Here is a 26,643-nt window from a genome sequence, read left to right as displayed (position 1 = left end):
CAAAAACAGTGTTGTCCAGGGGGGTAGAACCCTTCAAAACAGGCAGAGAAATACTCTCTGCACTCTGGGTTCCCACATCCTGTACAAGGTTACCTAGAGGTAGGTCCTTCCTGCTGGAACTGTTGAGCTTTGACAGAGAAGGACACCCATTCATTCAGCTGTCAGTGATGCCACAGCAGCAATTACATCTAATTGTAGCCACGCTAGGACAGAAACCTCTGTTGTATACGAAACACATAAAGGAAATAAGGCATACAATGCAGGGAATCTGACATGAGAGCTCAGGGTCATAGGCAAAATTCAAATGCAGTATCTTGATTTGAAAAAAGAAAAAAAAAATCAATCAGCAGGCTCTCCCAAGGCATTTCACCTCTAACTGAAGAGTGAATTGTGTTTACTTAACTGCTCATGCTCTTGACTGTCTCTCAGCAAATGAATCGTGATTACACTACATAAAATTCAGTGTTTGGCTTTCTTATGATCCCACAGGACTGGATTCCACACTTTAAGACATATGTAAAAAAAGGACTGAACTGTGAAAGATATCTCTTCATTGTATAGAAAAGAAAAATGTTTCTTTCAAATACAGATTGTAGCCCCTCCAGTTCCTGTTTCCACAGCTGAAGTGGAAAGTAAAGGAAAGGCCACATATGCTAAAGGTAAAATTAAAGCTGTTTCACATTCAGATTGACACTGGTCATGGGCCATGCAGGCTGCTGTAATCTTGGGTACCTAAAATCAGATTATGTCACATAAAGACAGGATCACAGAAAGAAGGATCACAGAAAGAAGGATCTCGGTTTTTTTCATAATGTGTATCCATAATTCTGGAGTGCCCAACTTTTAACTATTGTAAAGATGCTCAAAATTGATCAAAAACGAAGTTTAAGTGAAAAATGACTCAGACGTTTGTCTCAAATGCCATCATCATTGAAGCAACACGAGAAACTCCATGCAGTATTAATGAACCAAGAACCATTTATCAGAACAAGATGGGAATTTGAGTGAAGATAGACATAATAATAAAAAACACCACAAAACTGAAAAAAGTTCTAAACCTTTCTGGCAAACCACTGTGTTTTAAAAGCCAAACCCCCCAAATATATTGCTCATCCCCACTTACTTGAAAATGACAGACCTGATTCTTGGGTCATCTTCTTTAGTCAAGATGGCTTTATAGCTGGAGCACCAATAATTGGGTAGAGCATCTCTTTGTAGCAGCATTGCTGGGTACTGTGGTTGCTACATCACTACTAACTATCTTCCATCCAGTGGATGGAATATCATAGGACAGCAATCATGCACAATTGTTGTATGCTCTCTTGAAGAGGTGGGACTTAGTAGAGGCTTGCAGCAATGATGAATTGTGTTTGTGACATTCCTGGCCCTAGGGATTGGAAAAGTGCAAACTCAGTTTAAGGTGAACTGGTATCATTCACTGGATACCTCCTGGGTGGCTATGCTACAATTCCAAAGTGGTCTTAGCTGTTATGGTATTGCATGCTGACACACAGCTATGTTGCCTTCTCATCAAACTCCTCCAAGCCTATTAGGCACCATCTCCCCATTAGTTTCACTGGAAACAAGACAATGAAGAAACAAAAGGAAATTCACTCACTCAGAAAGAGAGGAGACCAAGCAGGTGGTAGAAACATGACCTTCCTTCATGAGGTCAAATAGCTTTATTGTGATTAAGCACTACAATACAGTATATATCCATAAAAAAACTCTATAGTGTATATAAATTATTCCTTCCATCCAGTAATTCTCTTTTTGTTTTCAATTTTTTTTTCATTTCCATTACAGCTTTGGTACAATGTGATTTTATTATATTTTTAAATACTTTTAGCTTCACAAACTCAACATAAAGTACAAAACTAATCCGAATCAGGGATATTACAATCTACACAGTGGTGTTCAGTGGTAGGAAAAAATCTTACCTCAATGAATTCATGTCACTAGCTAAGCTATAAAGGCATACCTAGCAGACATGACAAAAATATGCACCATTAACCAGCAAACATTTTTTTTTTCAAAATTTATTTTACTTCTTTTTTTTTTTTTACAGATTTTTCCAGCAGCAAATCACTCGAGCATAGTCAGTACTTGTGTCCTCAACTGATTATTCTGTTGTGTTCCTCTTCATTTGAAGGCCATGATTTTTTTGTCAAATAATGCACCGCTATCCTCATAGATCTAAGCCACAGTGTCAGTACTTGACCTGCCACCCTGCATTGTTGATGCTTGCACAGTTTGTCCTGCAGCTGGCAGAAATAACTGGAACGTTATTGGAGGGGCAGTGTGGGGCAATCAACCGGAGGTTGTTCTGTGGGGCAGGAGGTATGACATTACAGTAGACAGGCATTCCAGTGGCTGTAAGTGTTCCTTGACCTGATTGATTAGGTAGCATGATTGGTTGTTGATATGATTGTTGCGGCAATCCTTGAGAACCCTGGGTCATTGGCACCTAGGTAGGAATATGGAAAGATGCAGGGAAAAAAAGATAGCAATTACTAAACAAGTTAAAGTAGGTTCCAGTACCCCTATGTTCCTTCTAGCTGAATTTGAGTATACTGCATGTTCTGCCAACATGGGCTATTTTTTGCTGCTCAGAATTGTTCTCATCTCTGAGGATTTTTTTGTTAGAGAAGGTTTTAAAGAGAATTCCCTCTGCTTTTAGGCCTAGAAAGTGTCTCTGTCGTGACCTACTAGAATATGAATTATTGGGATCAGTGCAAACAAAAGACTTGACCCTGGTATATCTAGGCCATCTGAGAAGTCTAAACCTGTAACTTGATTATTAACCTTTAAAACACTTTTTCACTATAGTAATTCTGAAGATGTAAGGGGAAAATTTTACCCACAAGCAATTCCCCCATTTCCATCTGTGTCGGTGCAGTGTTTTCAAAGAAGCTGAGGGAAAAGGGGAATGGCTGCTCAATCAGTGCAATCTATTAAAATGAATTAGATGTCACTTAGTTTCTTAACTTTCCAGAGGGACCAGTAGGAAGTGTAAGCCCAGGCCACCTCTCACATGCTCTTGGCATAACTCACAGAAACTAGGTATAAAGGTGGGGAAATAAGTCTGGGTAACTTACGGACTTGGTAAAAATCAAGCCACTGCCTTCCCTCTCCCCAGAACCCAATAAACAATAATCCATCTGGCTACAGCTTGTTATAGAAGACATGGTGAGATCCTTGGCAGGAGTCTCCACAGATGAGTAATTTTTAACTGGATCAGGCAAAGCCCTCAACTTCATTACAGGAAACAGTACTGCACTGGCAAAAAAGAGAAGAAATGAACAATGTTCTTATATTTTTTAAAATTAGTTTTCTTCACAGGAAGAAGTCTAATTCCTTCGATCTTTGTGACATTTTACCCTCACTACAGCCTGTAATAAATAGTTCATTTGAAACATTCCGAAATCAGAATGAAAATCAGGAGTACTAAGACCATGTAAACAAGAAACAAAGAAACCGATCTGACTTAGGAGCGTATTCATCAGAAGGTTTCCTGCCACACACTGTCCAAATGAAGTTATAAGAGCACTGTGTGATGCAAAAACTTAATTCAATTAAGCATTCTCCAAGAAAAGCAGTCTTTCCTTACAGTTCCTAAATACCTGATAAGACGACATGGCTGGATACTGCACCATCATGCCTTGCACCTGATTTCCCTGTTGATTATTCATCAGGTTCTGGCTTTGGGGCGGCTGCTGCATTCCCATGAGACCCTGGAACCCCTGCTGCTGGTTCGGCAGGACAGGCTGGTAACCTGGAAGAAGAAAGACGTCTTCAAATACCCTGTTGCTTGTAGGGGCAAAATTACAACTGTTCTAAGGCACAGCAAATGATCCCATCATTTATCCCCGCCTTAGTCAAAAAGTTACTCATTCCTACAGAAGTGTTACTGGAAACAGAAACTGCAGTGCAATAAACAAGTGCCATGAGCCTGCAGCAGCCCTGGCAGGCTGACCTGAGTGGGGCAGCACACTTTCGTTATGCTTTTTAACACCATGGCAGAGACCACCTGGAGGAATGTCTGACTGCAGCACAGGGCTGTAAAGCCCTAAAGAGACACAGGGTGCTACTGTCCTTTGGCTATTTCCTGAGAGGCAAAACTCCCAACGACTTCAAGGACATCAGCATTTGGCCTTCGCGGTCTAACCTGACAGTTTCTTTCAGGTCACATTTCTTACCCCACCCTCTTACCTTCCTTCTAATGCAGTTCCTTAGCATGATGTAAACAGAGAAGCCTTTATTTAATCAAGAAGAACATCTCCATACAGACTGGTTCTCACTTGCAAGGTTTTTTATGTAATTAGAGCATATTAAGGGTCACATTCCATCCCACTAGTTTCACGTTTATCAAAGCAGGAAAATCATAAATTTTGAGTGATTAAATTTGTGCCCTCTTCATTGCTCAGTAGGAACACTGCTAACACACCAGCACCTGCACAAGGATGAGAAGCTTACTCTTCTGTTTTAACCTGTCACTAACTTTGTGTTCAAAGTCACCACAATATTGCAGGTTTTCTGCTCGGACAGCTTCTCTAGGACTAGTGGAGAAATGGGCAAAGACTGCATGATCTAGAGAGCCAAGCTGCTAATGAGGCAGCACTGTGGATGGGAAGGCAAGCACAAATGGTGCACTGCTCGGCAGCAACACGGTTTCGCCTGGGAATGAGCCTAGACAGATGGAACTGGGCTGGCTGGGTGATGCTAATATTTAGCAATTAAGGACTCTGCAGAAAAAGTAGGAAAGGAAGATGCAGAAAGATCCTGTCCTTGCACAATGTGGCCAGATATAGGTATTATAAATCTATGAATAATATCTCCTTAACACATTCTGTGTTCTTTAGCACTCATATTTTTAACATGCAGTTATGCAGTGCACTATTAACTCTGTGGTGATGTTCTTACAATAACCGTATTTCAGACAAAGAAGAACTACCAGAAGGAGCAACTCTGTGTCATCTTTCTATGAAAAATTTGTGTCATGTCTGCTCAATTTATATTCATGAATACAGTACATGGTTCAATATACTTCACAAAGTGAAAACCATCATCTGGATATTTCTTCACTATGTAAGAAAAATAAAGTGACAAATGTCTCTGTTTCTGCTGGTCTATTGTCAATTGATAGCTTTCCTTCAAAACCTGTTCTGATGCCAGGGAAATGTTAGGATTTCTGGTCAAGTATTTGGCATTAAAGATGCCATTTCTGAGATTAATGTCTCCAGTCAACTGAGCAAAATAAAAAAAATGAATTCTTTGAGTGATTAACTTGGCTGGGATGTAGCATTAAACATCTCCCAAACTCACCAGATTATTATACATTCAGATTTGCTCTTTTCCTATGCCCAAGCACTGTGTCAGCATATTTTTTAGTCATAAAAATTACCAACATGAGAACTGCTGTAACTGAGTTTGCAGAAGGCTTATACAGCAATAATAAAATTTCAAGTCCTCTTCTGCTCCAGTACACCAATTATGGGGGGAGGGGGGGGGGGGCGGAGGGGATAAAGGATGGAAATAAAAAATTTAGCATTACTATTCTGGTATTTGCAGGACTGAAGTTTAAGTACAGGGGTGTCAACTGACAGCAGAAGCAGACCCATGAAATTAATCTCCTGTCACCTGCAGTTGTTAAAGTAAGTCCCAGATGTGTAAAGAATGATAGATGGATGGCAGACTAGGGATCAAGTGACACTTTTGGGGAATGTAATCGAACACTGGATTTGGGCTCACAGATTTGGCTTGTGATGCACTGGCACAGGGCAGCAGACTGGTGCTCTGCAGAGACAGACAGACACCACTGGGTTCAGGTAGAAAGCAGCCCTTCTGTTATCTCCAGTAAATATGATGGCATTAACATTACTTTAGTCAGACTACTGCTAATAGTCTGCTGCGTGTTTGAATACACAGCTCTCTCTTCACCTCAGCTTTGTGCTCCATATTCTCCAAATATGACAGATTTATTACCCAGTGCAGACATGACTATCAAAATGAAACAAAAAATTATGGAAAAGTTGAAGTAGATACCCTTATGATGAACACATAGGCATGATCTCCTGGGGGTATTACAAAAACACAGAGTCATAGAATGGCTTTGGTTGGAAGGGACCTTAAAGACCATCGAGTTCCAATGACATACACACACAAACACCCAGCCCTGAAAATCTCCTCTGTACTAGCAAGCACTGCTTAGTACATGACATAACCACTCCAGGTTTTAGGTGCACAAATATGAAAAGGAGATGGGCTGAAGAGCTGAGGTCCACTAGGCTATGCATTATTATTTTAACAATCTTATTTTAACATTCTTCAAGGACTTTAGCAATTTCTCCTGCTCATAGGACATGTGCACCCCTCACCCCCGTCCCAACCTGCAGAGTACTGCGTACATCCCTGAAAATGAGAATAAGACTTTTTTCCTACTCCCTTATGTAAGCCCTTTGCAATGCTCTGACCACACAGAAAAGCTTCAGTACAAGCAGATAAGTACTTCATGTGCACACTAACATACTTCCAATTTGATTAGATGGGAGCAAAGAGGTTGTATCCTGAACCCTCTTAGATTTTAAGGGAAAATAAGTCGCTTCTTTGGTCCAGAAAGAAGTACTCTTGAATATTGACTCCCCTGACTTGTGAGTAGAAACAGGGATGTTTAAGAAGTTTATTGGCCTGTGAGTATCTTTGCAAAGATGCTGTCTGCCTGTCATCTCTTCCTTATTTAATATTCATGGACTTCTTTTTTTATGATCTGTACTCTTTGGAACTAAATGAAGCTATGGATGTCAGACTTTGCTATAGAACCCAATACAGCATTTAGTCAAAATACAGCATCTTCTTCAAGGTTCTGCATCTCAAGTAAAGGCACTTCATTTTACCTGATAGCAAAGCCTGACCCTTTATTATGCTAAATACATGAAGAAAGATGCAGGTTCATCCACTCTGTTGAACATAAAAACATCACAAGGTACAAAAGTATATTCCAACAGTACAGAGGGGGTGCAGCATATTAAAAAGAGCATTAATTTTTTTATCTACAACAAGCTCCATAAGCAAGAAAAAAAATGCTGTGTCAAAACAAAAAAGCCAATATCTGTTCTGCTAAATGGCTTCTGTTACAGCACAAATACAAGCAGAACAATTGGCACTCTAAGTGGCAATCCATTTGGACAAGAAGTTGTTAATATCAAAAACCAGCTGCTCTGAATTTCCTATCACTGCAGCCCAAATTCTCCATGTAATATTTGAAACAGGTCCTCCAGTGCTTACTGTGTGTTGATATCTTTGTATGTTTCTGCACTCTGGCCAGGAAAAAGAATGGAGGTGGGAGAATTGAGATTAATATCAACCTTTTAGCACTGTTTGTGAAACTGTATCTCCTCTTTTTTTTTTTTTTTCCCTCAGGCACAGACTATCAGAGACTGCCACTTCACCAAAATCCAGAATTACTTAATTTGTACACACACAGCACAATCCTCCAACTATGACATGCTTTTCACATGCTATTTACTTTTCAGTGACATGGAAATAATACTGCATTCTCAAAAGTTTTGAAAACTGACTGCAGTGCATGAAAAACCAGGCATTACTGGGCAGAGGTGGACTTTGGAGCTATGCAGGTGTAAGAAAACGAGAACAGGAAGTGGCAACATGCTTATGCAGCAATAGTTTTCTTTGCACTTGCTCTTTTGCTCATTAGCTTTCATACTACATAAAGAGCAATCCTTAAAAGACTCTTTACTGTCCCCTGAGAACATACATACGTGGGTTATTTTCTAATGGCAATACACATCAGATGAACCATCCTATTACTGCAAGCTCCAGGGCCTCTTTACTGCAATTATATCATCCTGCTCTATGTTATCTCTGCTACAAAGAAGGATTTTTTAATTCAGGGCAAACATGAGAGACATTGTTAAACAACCAGAGGAACAAATCGTGCACAGAATTTCAATGAATGCCTCAGAGAAAAGATGAGCCTTGGATTCCAGCTGAAATGGAAGAGGCCATCATACCATCAAGGTAATTCTCTGAAGCTTTACAGCCTGCATCGCCATGCTGAAAGTCATCTAACTTAAACATCCCAGGGGAGGAAGACTGCATGAAAGACCCACAAATGTTTCAATTTCCTAATGAGCCTACACAGCTCAAAAGACAAAACACAGTGGGTTCACACCTCTGCCAGCAGTGTCACCCAGAGCTGCAATTAAAGCATGTTTGGTGCTCTCCTGGCCTCAGCATGCATCTTTCATGGATGGCACATCCATGTTGGGAGGGACTGTTTCATTGCTCATTTTAGATTTGAAGCACGTGTTAGCAGCACACCTTCGGAACATGTGTATCAGCACTGTGGGTAAAGAGTGTCTGACAAGTGCAGGTGAGACTCCCTGAACTGCAAATCTTATTGTACCCTTACCACTTGAACAGAGTCCTTGCATCCAAGCCCATCCAATGCAAACACATACACTCAGTGCTTTTGCTGTAACACGATTTGAGAGCTCACCTGCTCCCTTTCTGCTTTATTCAGTGTAGTGCCACCTAAAATTTGGGTACCTTGGCAACACACTTCAGTGGCTTAGGCAAGCAAAGTCCAAAAGAAAGTCAAAAGGGAAATCTCAAGCAGAAGTAACTGGGCTGGGTGGACTGCTATACAGATCTGGTCATGCTCCTGCCTGCTCTGCAACTAGTGCCTTTCTGGTGCCTCATGCCACCCTCCCTTTCCTTCCCCCTACCTCCCCCAGTATAGAGCAGCTCAGCCTCTGCTGCAACTGCCAGGAGCACTGGAAAGAAATTGAATTTGAGCTCTCATGGAAAAGCCAAGGGGAACAAGCACCAACTCTTGGTGCAGACACAAAGGAATAGCCTGCGAATTTCTTGAAAACATTCTAACAGCAAATTCTGCACACAGAAGGTGCTTACATTTGCAGAAGACTCCCCAAAACGGATAAGAGCTGAGAAGCAAGCTTAAAACATGATCCAAAGTCAGGAAGTGCACCTCTTTCTGAAAGACTTAATGAGCTCACTCTGCTCAACTTATTCAAAAGATGAAGAGGTATCTGCAAATAGATAGTTGTGCTGGTTTTGGCCAGGGTAGAATTAATTTCCTTTTTAGTAGCTAGTATGGGATTAAGTTTTGGATTTGTGCTGAAAACAGTGCTGTTAATTCAGGGATGTTTTAGTTACTGCTGAGCAGTGCTTACTCAGACTTTCTGCTTCCCATACCACCCCACCAGCAAGGAGGCTGGAAGTCAACAAAGAATTTGGGAGGAGACACATCTGGGACAGGTGACTTCAGCTGAACAAAGGGATAACCCAGACCATATGACAACATGTTCAGCATATAAAGCTGAGGGAAGGAGGAGTGGGGAGTGTTCAGAGTGGGCATTTATCTTCCTAAGCGGCTCTTAGGTGTGAAGGAGCCCTGCTTTCCTGGGGATGGCTGAACACCTGCCTGCCCATGGGAATTGGTGAATGGATCCTTTGTTTTGCTTTGCTTGAACATGTGGCTTTTGCTTTCCCTGTTAAACTGTCTTTACCTCAACCCGTGAGTTATCTCATTTTTAATTTTCTGATTCTCTTCTCTGTGCCACTGGGGAGAGTGAGTAAGCAGCTGCATGGGGCTGACTTGTTGGCTGGGGTTAAACTACAACAATAGTTCTTGAACAGACCAGAAAATGGTATAATAAAATTACATGGCTGGAAGATAAACCTAGAACTTTTCAGATTAGAAGTAAAATTCAAAGTTTCAACAGACCCCTTATAATTAACAAAGAGGCAATTTACCAACAGTGGAAGGACATTTGTATTACTTAAATTCTCTAAAATGAGGATGGACATCTTGCTAGAAGATATTCATCAGGTTAATAAGAACTTCTGGTAATAAAGATATGATTAGAATGTGCTCATTGTCCAGTATTAGTCAGACCATTAAATTACATATTCCAGATTTGAAATACTTAGGAAAATGTTAGCCAGTTAGCTCTTAACACTTTTCCTGTCTCCCAAGGAAAAGCACTAATTTTTTGCATATGAGACAGGATCCTCTCCCCAGTCTCTTTGATCACGTGCTGGCAATGCCACCCAGTTCACTCCACAAGCAGAGCTCACCTGTGTACAGCGGGTATTCTAAGGGATATTTCTGGCCTATTTTAGTTCACTTTTCCCTGGCTGGAGTACTGCTCAGTAGACTTTGTAGACTAAAGAATATGGTTGGTCTCTATCCCCACAATTTTACTAGGCTACGTTCTCCTTTACTTTTTAAAATAAGCTACAGACAAAGTATTACAGTGTATGGATGTAGCTTTTACAATAATGTAAATTTACAATGCCCATGATCAAGTTATAACCAGAGAAGAAAAAATGTTATTGTAGAACTACAATTCACTCATAGACACATCAGTACATTCTGTAAAGCTTTTGACAGCTTCCTTTTTTACCAAAAGCTCTCAGCTGGTCCATCCCAAAGTACTTGCAAAGTGGGAAGGAAGAAAAATACTGAAACAAGCCATCCAGCAAGACCAAATACTGTCTTAGAATCACAGAATGGAATCACAGAATTGCTCAGGGTGGAAAAGACCTCTAAATTCATCAAGTCCACCCATTGCTCTTAGCACTGCCAAGTCCACCACTAAGCCATGTTCCTAAGCATCCCAAAGAACCTTTTGATTCTCAAACACCCTAAATATTATCTGTAAAACAGGAGGAAAGCCAGCCTAGTTGGAGAACCTTGCATAGGACAGTTGGCCAAGTTGTGTGAGCCAAACAATGAGATCCATTCCCAGCAAAAGTGAGAGCAGGAGTTTGAGGCAAGGGTTTTCTGGCAGCCAGAACAAAGCCCTTCTTGTTCTAGAGGTCCATCAGAACCTCCTGACTTTGCATGAGATGTTCAAGTACTGGACTGCGCCAGGTGTTTCACCTCCCATGTGGATGGACATTGTAACACCATCCCTGTGCACTGCTTTCTCTAGAGGAGTGCTTCTCCAAGGCACTGGGTTCTCACTGGCTTCTCATGTCCAGGTGTTATGTGTAAGAATTGGGTGCCCAATTGCCTGCGGAAAATATTTGGGGTTTTTTTCATTATGCAGTTGACCATTATCTGGCAAGTTTCACTGCAAATGATGGACTAAACTCCCATGGAGAATGTAAAATTAATCTATAAATTTAAGCTAATCTTGATTTTAGCCTCACCCCAAAGTGTCTGCAGTTTGGAAGACTCCCACAGAAGACACATTAATTAGTGTCTCCATCCTGGTGTTATTTTCTGTGTGAGTCTGAAGATTTAAGCTGCATCTTGTGCAGCTGGAATCCAAACCTCTTTGTAAACAATTTTGTAGTTTAAGCTTGGATCTAAAATCCAAAGCATGCTGCAAAGCAAATCTGCTGCAGTTGATCTATCCATTCCTACTGTGTCTGCTTTCTCTCTGCAATACACATAAAAATGTCTTGACCTAGTAAGACATTTGAGCTTTATATTCTACTTAAAGACATCACAGATAATTTATGGGTGTGAAGTGGACACCATGTGTGCTAGAAGGACAAATACATAATAGCTGATGCTAAAATTCCATCCCTTTCCCCTCAAAACACAAGACCATGCAGTTATTTTACCTAGTTTTCATGCACATACAAAGGGAAAAAAACAAACAAGAATACCTATGCCTGAAACAAGGGAGTCTTAAGAAGCAACAGAAAAGGTACAGAGGTATGAGGTAACATGTCAAACAGCATGTGTCAAAACCCGTAACAGCACACAGACTCATTTCCCCCACAGCACTCTGCAAGTTCAGACCCTCAAGAAACAGGAGAAGCCTTTTAACACAAGGGACTCACAGTTTGGCTTCCTTCATTTCAGGTAAAAGCACATGCCACTCCAGCAGTACAGCTTGCAGGGGAAACCATGGGTTATTATGTTAGTTTTGTTTTCAAAATTTTAAACTAATGGCATCAATTCTTTCAAGTTGTGCGAGATCAAAACAATTTTTAGCTAATGGCACTCCAGCTACATTCACTGGAAACATAACGCAGCAAATGTATTCCTAAAGTGATTACAATGACAGCAACTTGAATAATTCTCTGCAGAGCTGGGGTTATAAAACTGCAGGATGTTGAACTTTGCGTCTTGAAACATAATTGCTGCCAGAATCATAGCTCCCAGTCCCTAAATTGGCCATAGCTCTGCAAAAATCACATACATGCTTCGCAAACCTGGTAATAGACCAACAGCCACATTTGTTGTCAGACTCACAGACAAACAGCCATATACAGCTGCATTAAGAAACCTAACAAGATGTATATGCATCAGAGATATGAGCCAGTAAGATTTATTATCACAAAAGAAAGAACAAAAATACTGGATAACAGAAGGTGGCCTGTCTTCCCCACCCCTCTTTCTATCCCCAGTTTACAAAGCTACAAATCCCACAAAAGCAGTAGTGTAAAAACACCTTCATCCAGCTTCAGAAGAAGAAGAAATAAAATTGGGAAATATCCTGCAATTTTGAATTATTCCAGAGCAACCTATTTGTTGGATTTAGTAAAAACTGCTGATGAAAATACTCTGCTACACTAGATTTTTTTTTTGGTCTTATTTGGTTTGGGTTTTTTTTTTTTTTGGTGTAGATAACAGTTCTGAAATCGCCCATGTGGTGAGTTCTTCCAGAGTGCTAGAACAGGATCTATCTTACCCCAGGTGAACTGCCCCTCCTTGTCCTCTTGCTTTATTCTTCCTCAAAAAGCTATATGAACTCCTGGTTTTACTTGCTTTGCAACCCCTGGGGCTGGAAGAAGCCCAAAGCACAGAGCATCTGAAGCATGGATGTTTTCATGTGCTACTCGAGACAATGCTGCCAATTGGGGGCACCTCTCCACTGCTAAATGGAAAAAAAAAAGTTAGGGGAGCAACACAACTTCCCTAGCAAAACAAACCCTCCTGGTTCAAAAGATGTGCAGGATCAGAGCCTCAAAAATGTATTTTTAAACTCTGCTATAGAAACTAAAATAAGGTACATTTTTACAAAAGCCAAGATAGAGTGCTTTGTGCACAGACTCTTCCTTGAGAATAGTCACTGCGTAGAACAAATGGGTTCACCTGGGAGATAGAAAGCCTCCTGCTGGGGTGATGTAGATTATGGCAATGAGAAACGAGGAAAGTAACACCACATATCACAAGGTGAAATTTAGCACTTCTTACATGTCAAAGAAATATCCATTACCTTTTACCCTTCTACCCATTCTTTTACCCTTTTTCTATGATGCCAAGTTCCAACCTGGAAATGAGGAATAGCATTATCTTTTAAAAAACATATACATGCATGCTCGATACCCCACGGGGGAAAAATGTTTTTGCAAAGAGTGCTGAACATTTATTTAGTGCCTTCTACTTCATCATCCAAGCAACCACCTTGAGGGCAAACATGCAAAATTCTGGGTAAAATGAATTTATGAATCACTTAAAGATGTGTATCCACCCCTCAGTTACTTTTCCACACCTGAACAGAGTTGGTTTAAAACTCAGTGACTTCACTACCAAGTAAAAAGGCCCAGACAAGTAGGAGGTATGATTAAATACTTTCATTATATATCTAATGAAATCACCTACTGTAACATCTTCTGAGACTAAAATTTTAATTAAGGCAGGCTGGCATTTTGGCTTTTTTTGCCCCCCTTATGTTCCAGGGGAACAGCAGGTAAGGTCAAACAAAAAGCTTATGTGATAAAATTGCCTGAGAGTGCTCCTGGGAGACCTGGCATTATTAACAAGAACATGAAGAAGGGCACAGTTGAACAGTTCAAAGATAAATGATTGCATTCAGTTTACTTTTTGCTATCAATCGGAGAACCAGAGAGAGCTGTTATTTGACAAGAAATGTATATAAATAGGCAACAAAAAGAGCTTGAATGGATACAAATACAGGAGACTCAAGGCTGGGGAAATGTTTTTATTCCATTTAAAATCTGGATCCATTCCTTTACTTCTCTACACAAAGGATTTCAAAATTATAGGGACAGCTTTAAGAAGAACTTGCTACTAGTAAGTGGCACAATACTGAAAATAAACCCTGGTCCTTGCTGAGAACCTAAAACCATGTTATTATATGACACTTTAATAACTTCTTTTATTTCCTTTCCAATACACATTTATTTTATGTTTTGAGACCTTTAAGCACTCTTCCTGCTCTTCAAAAACTAAGACAAATATTTATTGCTCTGATCCTGGAATATAAATCTGAAGATAAATGGAGGGGCACCTCTTACAGACATGGTATATAACTCAAAGCTTCTGTAAGATTCTGAAAAGAAAATTCTATTTTTAAGACAAAATCCTTTTATCCCACTTCAGTAAGAAAAATAGAGGGAACAGCCAGCTGCAATCCAAAATAATTGCAACACAATAATGCAGGGCTCCATTACAGCAGCCTAATTCTGGTAAAGCAGCTGATCCAGGATTTTGGCACTTGCCCAGACCCTGGAGCCTGACTTAAACGAATTAACCCAAGGCATGTGCAGCTGTTTTTGTAATCTGAGGCTTCTGCATTTTATTGGAGACCAAGAAGAAAAAAGAAAAAAAAAGCCACCCAGCCAGCAAATGACACAGGTGAAATAAAGAGAGAGAAGGAAAGTATTTTGTGCTTTTGAAATAAGTTAATCCATGGAGCCACATGAACAGGCCCAACAGCTTTGGAGAAATGAGCTTCAGACAGCATGTCCTTTTGGGCAATACCATGAGCAAGGGTGTACACTGGAGCGTTGCTGATGCCCAAAGCCAGCTGAGGTGCCTGCAGGGAGGGTACTACAGGACCTGGGAAACATTATTCTGAAAGGGGTGAAGCCTTCTCATCCCAACAGAGCTAAGCCACTGAAGACATGTATTGCAAGCTTGTGCACAGTTCTCACAAAAACAGGGAGGTCCAAAATAGTGCTAAGGAACATCCAGGAATAATCCTGCTCTCAGCCCCTGCCCACCAATCCCGACAATGTTAAGGAGAGCCAACACAGACCCACTGGCAGGCCAATAGATAATTCTGGAGAAACTAGATGCTCTGAAGGGAGATTTACTGCTTAAAGACCAAAACAGATCCAGATCTGGTAGCAGCCTTTGCTGTAGCCACAGACTGTTACATTGGTGATGTCTGCTGCAATTCCTCTTTAGGAGGTTTTTGAATAGCTAATGTACAACTAAAACACAGATGTAAGAACCCATTAGTGTTGACAGTAAGACTCCTTTGGCATATAATGTGCTCATCAGAGGAACAGCAGCTGCAATATTCCCTATACATACCTGTGTCTATGTTTGCATTGTTTTATATAAAACAGTTCATGGCCATAGCATAACTATTATATGCAATATCTATTGATTTTGTTAGTAAATCCCTAAGGAACTGAGCAATGGGACAGCTAACCACAAAAACAAATTTCAGTGTGACTCAAAAGAAGTACAAATACAAAACTAACAGGATCAAATTTTCCATGCAAGCTGCAAAACACAGATTCACTGAATTTCATCGGATTCATTTCTTCTGGTCTGATTTTCTGGATTGACCCCTAATAAATAATGGCAGGTATGAGCAAACAAATTGTTGAGCCCCTGTGTATTGATCTATCTGTAACTTTGCTCTTGATATCAGCTTGTTGTCTTGGCATAAGCTCTTGATACTGATGAAATACCTACAAGCACAAGCTCAAAGTGAACCTATATGCCAGATACTGTGCAAACTTCAAGGAATAGCTGCAGTCCCTATAAGTGAAGATGATGCATTCCTGAATAGACAAGACAGCTGGAGGTATGAAAATAAGCACCCAAGGGAAATCATTTGCACAGAGAAAAGTGCAGAATACTTTTCTGGAAAGTATGCCAAAATATGTGTGCTGAGTACTCAGACCCCTATTCTGAGCAGGGACTGCTGTTCCGAGCACAGTTGTGGATGTGGATGATCCCTGGGCTCTCACTGCTTCTGCCAGGCTGGTTTTTTCCATACAACTCCAGGTACAGGCTCCTGCTCTGCTCACATCCTTTCTATTGGGAGAAGACAGGATCTGGTTCTGGTGATACAGTGCAGTAAAATGAAACTGTGTTTCATTTTACTGTGGGGAGATTGGGGTAAATGACTGCTATCACAACCAAACCCTGCTTATTCACCTTCACAAGCTGGGCTTTGTTTTGTGTCTCAGCCTCAGGAAGAGTTTTCATGAACACAACATCAGCTGTAAATACTGCCTGCAACAAAGACACAGCCACTGCCTCATGGCACTCTTCCTCCCCACAGCTTCTGCATACACCTACAGGTACCAAATCACTGAGCAAAAAGCCTTGAGTTTGTTTGTTTACCTATAACATAAGGACACAGCAAGTTATGGGCTACAGCCCCCAGCCCGATACAAACAGGCACAGGGACAATACTGAAGCCAACAGGACTTTGATGGAGCATATGTCTACCCATATGGGTCCAACTGCAAAAATCTCATCTTTTCCAAGTGCACCCATGCAGAATGCAATCCAAAGACTGCTGGGGTTAGCAATCGACCTTAACCGGCTCTGTAGCATATTAGAAGCACTCGCCTGCAACACCGTGATTACTCCGGTCCCTATACGGCAGAGCCCTTGAGAATTTGCTTAACTTTTAAGCATATAAGTTAATTTCTTGATTTCAGAGCAATGATTTACAGGCTTGAATAAACTTCTGGACTGAGGCCAGGGAACTCAACCCCTTGAAAGAGAGCATCTCCAGTGGGGAAAGACACAAGCACATTTATTCACACTATATTCTTAGCATCGCTTTAAAAGGCTTCTGAGAAACTTGACCAGGCAGGTAGCAATCAAATTAAGGAAAGAGAGGTCCCATTCCAATAAAATTCAGTTTCTACAATATATGAAACAAATTAATTTCTCATATCCCTCTGCACAACCACTGCTTAACCCCCAAGAGGAAAAATGGAGCAAGGTGGGACTGAGCCTGCATTCCTGCATGGCCCTTGCACTTATATGTGCCTATACGAAAGAGCCATTAGACTAAGCAGTGTCTATGTACCAAGAGATACTGGCAAATAATAAACCAAATGGCAATCAGGGATGAGTCTACCTTTCTCCACTTCTGTGGCACAGACCCAGGGAGTTCCCATTCATGTCTGCATTGTAATTACCAACCATTCTAGTTTACTGTAGTCCCTAGTTTACATTTCCTGTCTTTCTTACTTAAAATGCCTTAATGAAATTGGGTTAAGCCTTTTTTAAACCAGTTGTTATCACTGAGACCCTCCCTTCCCTTTAGCCCTTGAACTATAAGGCAAAAGACCTGTAAAGTGCCTGTAAGTACTTTGTATCAGCCTCAGTTCTGGGCATCCACTCCATTCCATATCCCTGCAGAAATGTAAATGCTAATTGCTAATTCTGACATAGGTACAAAAGCAATACATTCGACTGCTGCACTACAGCTGGGCTGCATCTTCCAGCTAAAGCTTTTTCTTGGAAGGAGGTGAAGGGTGGAATCTACAGGTGTGGTCATCCCAGTGCCCAGTTAGCTTCCCCTGTGGCCAAACTGTGCATCTCACAAAGAAGGCAATAAATGAGTAAAAGCAAAAAATGTCTGAAAAATTAAGAACATTCCCCTTTGACATCCCAAATAGAACATTACCAATTTCCAAAACTCATTTTTTAATTTTTTTTTTTTTAAATTTAGTATCTATAGGCAATTTTGTTTTATATCTTAGTTTGCCTTGGGTATATGAGTCTCATTTCACAGGAATTTGAGTTTTGGTTTCAACTGGCCATGGAATATGCAAAATAACTTGTTCATACAGTTTTACAAATTCTTTTGATGAATTGGGCAGCTAAATCTACAAAGCTTGCCTATCTCCACATCACAGGCAAATGCATTTTCAACCCTTGCAGAATAAAATGAACATTAAAAAAAAAAAAAAAAAAGAAATGCATTGTGGATGTAAGCTTTCACCTTTGCCTTTTCCAACAAGGGTTTAGTGTCACATTTGAAAACAAGAGGATTAACACCTGGACTGGACTCACACATTCCCTGTGTTTTCTCGAAAGAAATTAATAGAAATGACACTCAGCTGCAAGCAGCAAACTTTCCTGAACAGCTGAGCCAAGAAATCTTGGCCCAAAGAGAGCTGAAGAAAGAGAAAAGGAGAGGGACAATGAAGCTGACTTCAGAAGACACCACTTACTTTCTGCACTGATTCCCAAGTGACTACCAAGCTGGACAACAGGCTGACAGCAGTGCTTGGGAAATGGGCAGGAACCAGTCCCCCATTCCCTGCCTCACTCATGCTAGGGGCAATCTTTCTGCAGGCTTGAGAAAGCCTGGAATCAAGCATGTGGTCAACAGGTGTCAAAATGTCCAGCCAGAACATGGTTTAATTCAGCTACATGAAAGAAAACATCCCTATGCTCTTACTCATTCCCAGCTTTCACTGCACAGCACGTTAGCTGGAAAACTCCCACTGTAGCTAGTCCAGTGTTACCACTGCAGAAGAGGATGTTGGTTAACTCATCCAGTTCAACAGCCTGAGAAGGCTGATCTGCCAAGCAAGAGCATTTTATGCAGACTTGTTCTGCAAAACCCACAGGATGAGTCCTGATCCCCTTACCTCCCCTCAAAGTATCTGCAACTGTAAATGATGTAAAATTTACTTTCAATAGCAAAAAACCCCAAAGCATAGCACAAATTTAAATGTAGGAAAGTCTTCTGAATATTTGTGCTTTGTCTGATGTGGGTCTTTCCAGGGCGATGTCTGCTCTCAGAAATCACTGGGGCAGAGCTGCCACAGAGCATTTGCTGTCACACAGCACTTAATATTTTGCAACCCCAGCAAGGCTGTGTTTACAGTCTTCATGGCCAAAAGTATTTGCAAAGTCTGAATTCCTGATAGATGCCAGCTAAGCAATCAGAGAAAAATTGTGCGATGGAAAATGCACAATAAAGACCATAAACATATGGAGTCTTCAACTCAGCATAAATACTGAAGATCAACCTGAGTGTGTTGTCAAGGTAGATTTGAGAGCCAGCAGCGGAACTTTTTCCTTGCATACATTGTAAATTTTGATAGCTTTTTGCTTGCCTGGGACCTAGTACACTCTGAGTGCATTACTACTTCTTTCTGCTTATTTGTTTTGTCATCTGTAAAATAACGTTTTGAGGGGTGGCATCTTCATAAATCATTTTGAAATTCAGCAGTGCTGAGAAGTGCTATATATTCAATAAGTCAATGGAAAAACATCTGATCTTCAATATAATCTGTAACGAGACCTTTAAATGCTGAATTAGCTAAGAGCTACACACATAGCTTTGCAAAATTTTCAGTTAGATGAAGAATGCTTCTTTGACCTAAAAAAAGATGTCTGGGTTTTTTTTTCTGGCAGTGCCTGCAAGGGTAGGGCCACATTCCCAGAGCTCTAAGTCTGTCAATACTGGCAGGAAGGTGAGGAAGAGGGCATAGTAAGAGTTGTTTGCCAGAGCAAAATCTTAGCTACAGGTCTCTGCAAATCAGAGATTTGTCAACAAAGCAATATGAACAGACATTTTCAAGTTAAATTGGAAGGGTTTGCAAAGGCTTTACAATGCTTGCTAAAAAGCATCTGCCAGCTCCCCAAGCTCAGCTAAGGTGGGAGAGATGTCTTCTGTGGGAAAACGAGGTTTATTAGTGTTTTGGTTTCTTTTCCCACAGAATCAGGAGTATCCTGCATCCTTAGTTCCTCTGATCCTATGAAATGATCTATGTACATGGGCAGAAGTACATACGAATTCCTCTATGTGCAATCATTGAATTTAATGCAGTACCATCCTCCAAGTCATCCTCAGGCTAAAATACTTGCTTCTTGCTTACGTGGTCTGGATGGGGTAACTGATTTCACATACCCTTTCTGGGGCTGCTCAAAGTCAAACCACAAAGCAGCTGCCAAAAATGTCTCTTCATGTAAAATTTACGACATGCATTTCTGAAGTGGTAGCTGATGTGCCTAGCCAATCTGCTGAAAATGTCTGTGTAGCTAAAATTTTTGAAAAGAGAAAATCACAGGATCTGCAAACACATCTGCAGAACATTCTTTAGCAACTAGTGCTCATTCTGAGCGCAAATCTTGAGAATAAACACTAACTTCTGTAAAAGGACAAACCTAAGTCATACCTTTAGACTACTCCTCATCACAAGGAACTTGATCTACACCTAAAAATTCCCATTAGAGATGCTGCTCAGCTTTAAACAATTAGCCTATCTTCTTCATGTTAAAAACCAGAGAACTACAATCTTCACATTTTAGCAAATATCCACTGCAAATAAATAATTTTCTAATTATAAAACTGACTACTTTATAGACCTTGTCTTCATATTCTGGAATGAGCTATTGCATCAATTTAAAAAAAAACCCACTCTTTTTTTTCCCATTGCAGAGAAGCCATAGCAAATTGGTTCATAAATATTCACTGGTATTTTAAGCATGGCCGTAAAAAAGGAGATATTTTACTGATTGTTCTGGAAACAGTGCATTTAATGTCAGAGCACCCCTGAGAAAGAAGAGCTGAGGAGAGTCTCTTGTTGCAGTGAAGTCCTAAACCAGTCACAGGTCACACTCATAACCAGATCTACGACTAAGGAAGGAGAAGAAAAATATGATGGATGAGCTTGTGTCTGTGCAGAGTTTTCAGTGATGTTACCAGGACCCTGCCTGGTGGGGAGGCTGAGCTGGCAGATGGGAACAGCCCCACTCTGCACACCCGCGACAGGGACAGGGTGGGCAGGCAGTGTGGGCACAGCTGGTCCTTGCCCAGGTGAGTGGCTCTGGCTGCTGAGGCACAGCTGTCCCACTCCCCAGCCCATGCCTGAGCCAGGGCACCACAGCACAGCTCTGAGTACTCATGCTGTTCATGCTCCCAGCTGCTTCCTATGATTCAGGGGAAGCACTCCCAGACGAAGGCATTAATTACGCCTTAGGCACAAATAAGTACTCTTGACTTCCCTGTTACACTACCCTTCAGTTGCCAGGTAGGATGGCTCTCCTGCAAGTGCTTTCTGGATTTCACAAGGCTTTTTATTTTAAATCCACACAACTGATTAATTTGGTGGATATTCTGCACACTTAGCAAATAAAATCTATGAGGCAAGGAGGCTCTTCCTCCCTATCTCCAACTCCACGGCCCATGATTGCCATGTAGCTGCTCTTTTTGCTACACAGCAGAGTAGGAGAGGAAATGGCCTACAAAAACAAAGCTACCCCAGCTGCATGAACTTCTTAGGAGAATGAAAATTAACAAACAGAAATCAAACTGCAAGTGTTCTTAGAGCTAATTACTAATAAAAAATAATAACTACAACTATAAAGCATATCCCATAAAAATGCTCTTCTTTACAGAGCTAGGCAGTTTCCATGTAAAAATAAAATAATAATAGTAATTAAAAAAAACCCTGGGCTGCTCAAATTTGCTTGATAAAATAAGTTATGATTCATTACAGTTTACACAAATAAAAGTTCAGAAGAGTTCCAAGACTATAAAGCATAAGCGTAACATATTGTTCTGGCAAGTGATAAAACTGCTCACAGTGACAGCTGTGATTTATGGAAGCAATTCAAATACACTTTGAAAGTACATTAGCTTCGCCTCTGCCCACAAAGGGCACATATTAGCAGGGTAGGCCACGCCGGTGATAAATTACATACCAGCAAGAAGTGAAGGCAATTGGCAACATCAGATGCCCGAAGGCCCTGAGTTACTGTGATAATGTGGTTTTCATGATAATACCTCACATGCAATGGCATCTGAGCACCAAAAGAAACACATCAAAGCTATATTTTCATTGGCTTTTTGGAAGATAATGTTACGATGGTGAGAGAGGTTGGGACTTCCCAGCTAAAGCTGACATACAAAGCATTTACAGATTGGCTCTGGAACAAAGTTTGGCACAGAAGGTCACAGTTGAGATGCTACCTCTTAAGTGGAAGCTGGAAAATAACTGTCTCCTGCTTCTAGGTTGTAGGCATAGAAGCAAGCTGCAGGCTGTGGACCTACAGCACCCCTGCTGCACGGCTTCAGCACGGTGGGCAAAGTGACCCAAGGGCTGCTGTGGTTTAGCTCTGCTAACACCCAGAATGGGATGGGGACTTGGCCACATTGCAGTCACCACCTGCAACACCCTTTCTACAAGGGAATCAAGTCGCTGGGCACACTTGTTCACTGATCACATGAGTTCAATCTCAGAGAAAAAACCATACTCTTCCCATGGCTCTGAGCAGCACTGAAAAAGGAGCACAGAAAATGCATGATGACAAAGTCTTAACCCACAGCAGGATTTTACTAATGTAAACCACTGAAAAATTATTTTAAGACACTTCGAGCTAAAATCTACCCTCTGACGTACTAGCATAGACAAAGACTGACTTCAGAGTCAACTCGTTCTTCAGGGGGTGTCATTTGAAGAGAACATATCCCTGGACACTGCTATGGAGAGCCATGTGCAAGGCTTTTCTCATATTACTAGGGAAAGTTTAATAGATTGTATCTGCCTCCAATTATTACAGTCCTCCCATTGTGACATACTAGTTAGCACATCTTCGTGTCCTAAATTAATGACTGGGCCAAAGCAGTTACATCTTGCTGTGGATCAGAAGAGGTTTGTCAGCAGTTATACTGTAATGAGCTCATCAGCAAAAAATAAAGCACATTTAACGAAGACTTTCTGTCTAGTGGGAATTTTTAATTTATTTAATCCAAAACACTCCCGTGGGAAGTGATAATGAATATCTATCCTATTTCTGTGATACCCATTACTGTATAACCTGAGGACCTCAGGCATATGGCACACTGACAGAATGAGTCCATGTAACTTTTTAGAAGAAGTTGGCCACTTCTGGAGTTTATGCCAGTAAATGCCTGCGAGTTGTGTTTCTGTATTTACATGCTCTGGATGAAAAATGGCCCAGTGACACCGTAACTGAAATGGTGTAAAACACCTATACACAGATTGATACTTTAAAAATAAGCGAGATAAATGATTTCTCTACAGATGGGGGCTTGGAGAAAATGCCAAAGTGATAAAACTAATTTTCCTAATTTCCCTGAAGCATGTAGGAAAGAAGAGCTCAGTACCAATTAGAACCTGCCCCCTTTGTAGTTCTAATCTAATAGTTAGAAGAGAGTACATTTTTTCTTGAATTGAAATTTTGGGTAGTACAGATACTACAGCACATTTCAGGCTCTGACTTCCATTTATTTATAGCTCTGCAGCACCACGCTTCTGTAGAAACATTTTCAGGAATTGAACTGATTGTGTGTTAAGTCTTAGTCTTAATAGCTTTTTCACTGCTAGCTAATGGAAATATGGATTCAACATTATTTTAAACTTAATGCAGTGTAGAAGAATTAGTTTCATACACTGTAATTATGATTTTTTTCGACAGCACTTCATAGAAATACAGGGCATAAATAGATTACTTCAAGCAAGGGAGAAGATTGAGAGCATTTTTGTTTCTTCAGTAACAACAACTTGGATATCAAAAATGTAACAAGGAATTCACTCCTCCCCTTTCTTTTTTTTTGTCTATTCCTTTCAGATTAATGTTTTTCACTTTAAATAAAGGAATGTTGGCAACATTCCTCAAATTCTACCTTACCAAAAGACTAGAAATATTCTGCTAAACTTTACCTCTGAGCAGGGGAGGGATCCTCCCCCTCTACTGCAAATTGGCTAGGAGGTAGCAGTCATTGCCATAGCCCCTTGTCTTTATTTCGAAGACACAAGAAACAGGAATACCCTTTCCTGTCCCATCACCTGCTTGTGACTTGTTGTCCTGAAGCAATGAAATAACCCTCACAGCATTCCAGTAGCCACAGGAGAAGTGCCCAGAAAATGTTTATTTATAATGCTCCCACATACTCTAACCCAGAAAACACTCACTTTATCTCCTGTTCCCCGGAAGATTTCACTCTTAAATAGGTTCCAAATCTACCTTCTTCCCAAAAACCCATTTCTATGTTGCAGTCTTTGAAATGTCTTTCAGGACAATTCCCTGGAAGGATAACTTCTCTGTATGGGCACAGATGTTATTTTGTCTAAAGAGCCAAATCTACTGGAAACCTACTGCTCCATCTCCAACTCCTCTTACAGCTTCCCCAGCCTCTCTGGCCACAGCAGCCAGCCTAGCTGCTGCAGCTGCATTTCATTTTTCTTCCAAAGGGAGAACAGGAATGGTGTCTTGGGCCTCTGAGATCTCATTACAGAACAAAACCCAGCATCTTTTAACAGTGTGATGGACTTATGATTTCATTATTCTCTTTGCAAGGAAAGATTCCACAGAAATCACCATCAAAAGGAAAGGAGAGAATGTGGTCTCTGAAACTTGCTGAGGTATGTTGTCCCCACTACCTGCTTCTTTTTTACTAGGTATTCAATAATATCTAGCCATGGTTTTACTCATGGGCTCAGCAACACAAACTAGTTAATACAAAAACTAGAAATGCTCTATACATGTCATGTTCCATAGGTCTCCTAGGAAAATAGTAGCAGGATTCCCAGGCCTAAGACAGTGGTTCTGGAAAGCTGTCATAAAAGGTAAATACAGTATAAAAGCTGAGAGCACTTTGCCACATGCTTTTACAGCTTAGTAACTGTAAAGCATCTCTTTGCAGTGCTGTCCTTCAAATGGAAAGAAAATTCCCCCTATATTATGTTCAATTTTTCAGTTTCTGTTATGTCAATACTACAATCTTTTGTAACAAGACAACAAAAGCTTCTTCATCTTCTTGGAATCAATATTACTTCTCAGGCAAGGGCAACTGGTGTCTCTTTGCTAAGGCTCTATTTTAACATATTGCCAAAATATAAATACAATTCTAACTCAATAGATAATAATCTGCTTTTCAAGACCAAAGGTTGAAATAGCCAGGATGAAAAACCTACATACGTTTTGGTATGCAGCACCATTCTTTCCCAAGCCCTGCAAGCAAATAAGAATTCTGATGGTGCAGGATGGTCTTTGTAGATGCACCTGTCCAAATGTCAGTTCACACCAGCAGAAGGTTAAGGTCCAAAGTAAAGAGAAATCTCATACTCCCCAAGATTCCTTTCATGCCAGCCCTGCTCTTCTGCAGTGTGATCACACCAGTTTCACTCCTGAAGGACGCTTCAGCAGGGAACTGCATTATTCCTAAAGCTAGGGATGCATGAACTGTAAGAAAAAGCTTGATAAATAAATCCGCAGCAAACCACACACATTGACAACTGTACAGAGACAAGCGGATCCCTGAAATGAAAATCAAGCACTGAAAACTGAGAGAAATTTGTCATTGCTTGGCTACAGCTGCATTCTCTTTAGAGGTCATATTTCCAGCTTTCAAAAATGGGAATACAGGTCGATGCACTTTTGTCTGTACAGCCTCAGTGAGCACCAGGGAGCAAAGTTAAATATTCAGAAATCAGAAAAAAGGCTATCAAAGTAGTCCCTACAACCTTAATTCCAGTGACTTAGGCACATATGAATGAGATGTAGTATTTAATTATGTAATAATCATATATACTACAAGAGAATTTGCCCTACAAATTGCTGAAGAATTGGAATGAATCTGAAAAATGCCTCAGCAGATTTTCTAATCTTTACATTTCTTACATTGCAAACCACAGGAGAACTTCAAAATGGTTTTCAGCATGACAACTTATAAAGACTTTACCTCAGCCCCTACACAGGTCTAGACATTCAAGAGCACAGATGGATTGGTAAACATTGCTTGGCAATTTTCTCCAGATGGATCCTTTGTGAGCTGTTGGAAAAATCCTGTGACAAGCAGGCTGAGCAGGCAAAGTGAATTTCAAAAGATCAAGCCTCGATGAAATCTGCATCTGCTTTTGCTGGGAGTCTTCAAAAGGGCAGTCATCTTGTCAAATGTTAACCTCCTGCCCTGGGGAGAACTGGTGCTTGAAGCCACAAGTTTTCTTTCCTCCTAGTTTAATCACATGGGGGAGAATAGACGTACCTAAGCACATTCTCCTCATACTCAGAAGGCACACGTGTAGGGCTTTTGTGAATCATAAAAAGAGGTTCATCTTTGGAAAGAAACAGATGGACACAAGGCATACGGAAAAAAAAATTGGAAAAAAACCCCCTCCACACAGACTTTTCTTGGGGTTACTCCAAAGCATTCATATTAAAGGTGTTAAAAAATCAGCTGCCAGCCAGTTGGGATCAAAACAGAATTTACTGTTCCTAAGGAAGCAAATCACTCAACTCTGCCTCGGAAGACCCCAACATTCATGCAACAAAAGGACAGCTCTTGGGCCCAACACAATCCTTCTCAAGGACACCAGCAGTCCACAGGCTGTGTTTCTAGTAGGACAGATAGAGTGAGTTGTAGAAACTACAGGTGTTTAGATAAACTAGGTTTTAGAAGGACAGATTTGGCATCTTAGTTCTGTCCTTCTTTAGACACTAGAAAACAATAGAAAATGCTTGGATAGCCAATTTCTGAGCAAAGGTAAAAATTCAGCTGATATACCGAATCCTGAAACAGTGCTTTTACTATCTTCATTGTGCATCAAGATTAAGGGAGTTTCTTAAGCAATTCATGGGCACCTTTGCAAAATTAATCTAAAGGTATCCCTTGTTTCAAAAACCATTGAAATGATATGACACAT

General features: G+C 40.7%; 1 protein-coding gene across 35 annotated transcripts in view; it reads right to left on the bottom strand.

Moving 5' to 3' along the window:
• Positions 1-1,643: 1,643 nt before the first annotated feature.
• The window catches only part of ARPP21 (cAMP regulated phosphoprotein 21), a 142,461-nt gene continuing 117,461 nt past the window's right edge, over positions 1,644-26,643 (bottom strand). For 30 of the 35 annotated variants that reach the window (XM_032104472.1, XM_032104700.1, XM_032104705.1 and 27 more), the window contains 2 exons: positions 3,624-3,775; positions 1,644-2,467 (listed from right to left, as the gene is read on the bottom strand). In XM_032104472.1, the coding sequence (XP_031960363.1) occupies positions 2,210-2,467; positions 3,624-3,775 (410 nt within the window). In that variant the 3' untranslated portion in view covers positions 1,644-2,209. Of the gene's footprint in view, positions 2,468-3,623; positions 3,776-26,643 lie in introns of those variants that run through there. The other 5 variants (XM_032104477.1, XM_032104497.1, XM_032104467.1 and 2 more) reach the window with 2 other exon arrangements.

This window comes from Corvus moneduloides, chromosome 1 (genome assembly GCF_009650955.1).
Source record: "Corvus moneduloides isolate bCorMon1 chromosome 1, bCorMon1.pri, whole genome shotgun sequence".
NCBI lineage: Eukaryota > Metazoa > Chordata > Aves > Passeriformes > Corvidae > Corvus > Corvus moneduloides.
This window is presented reverse-complemented; position numbering and strand designations above follow the sequence as displayed.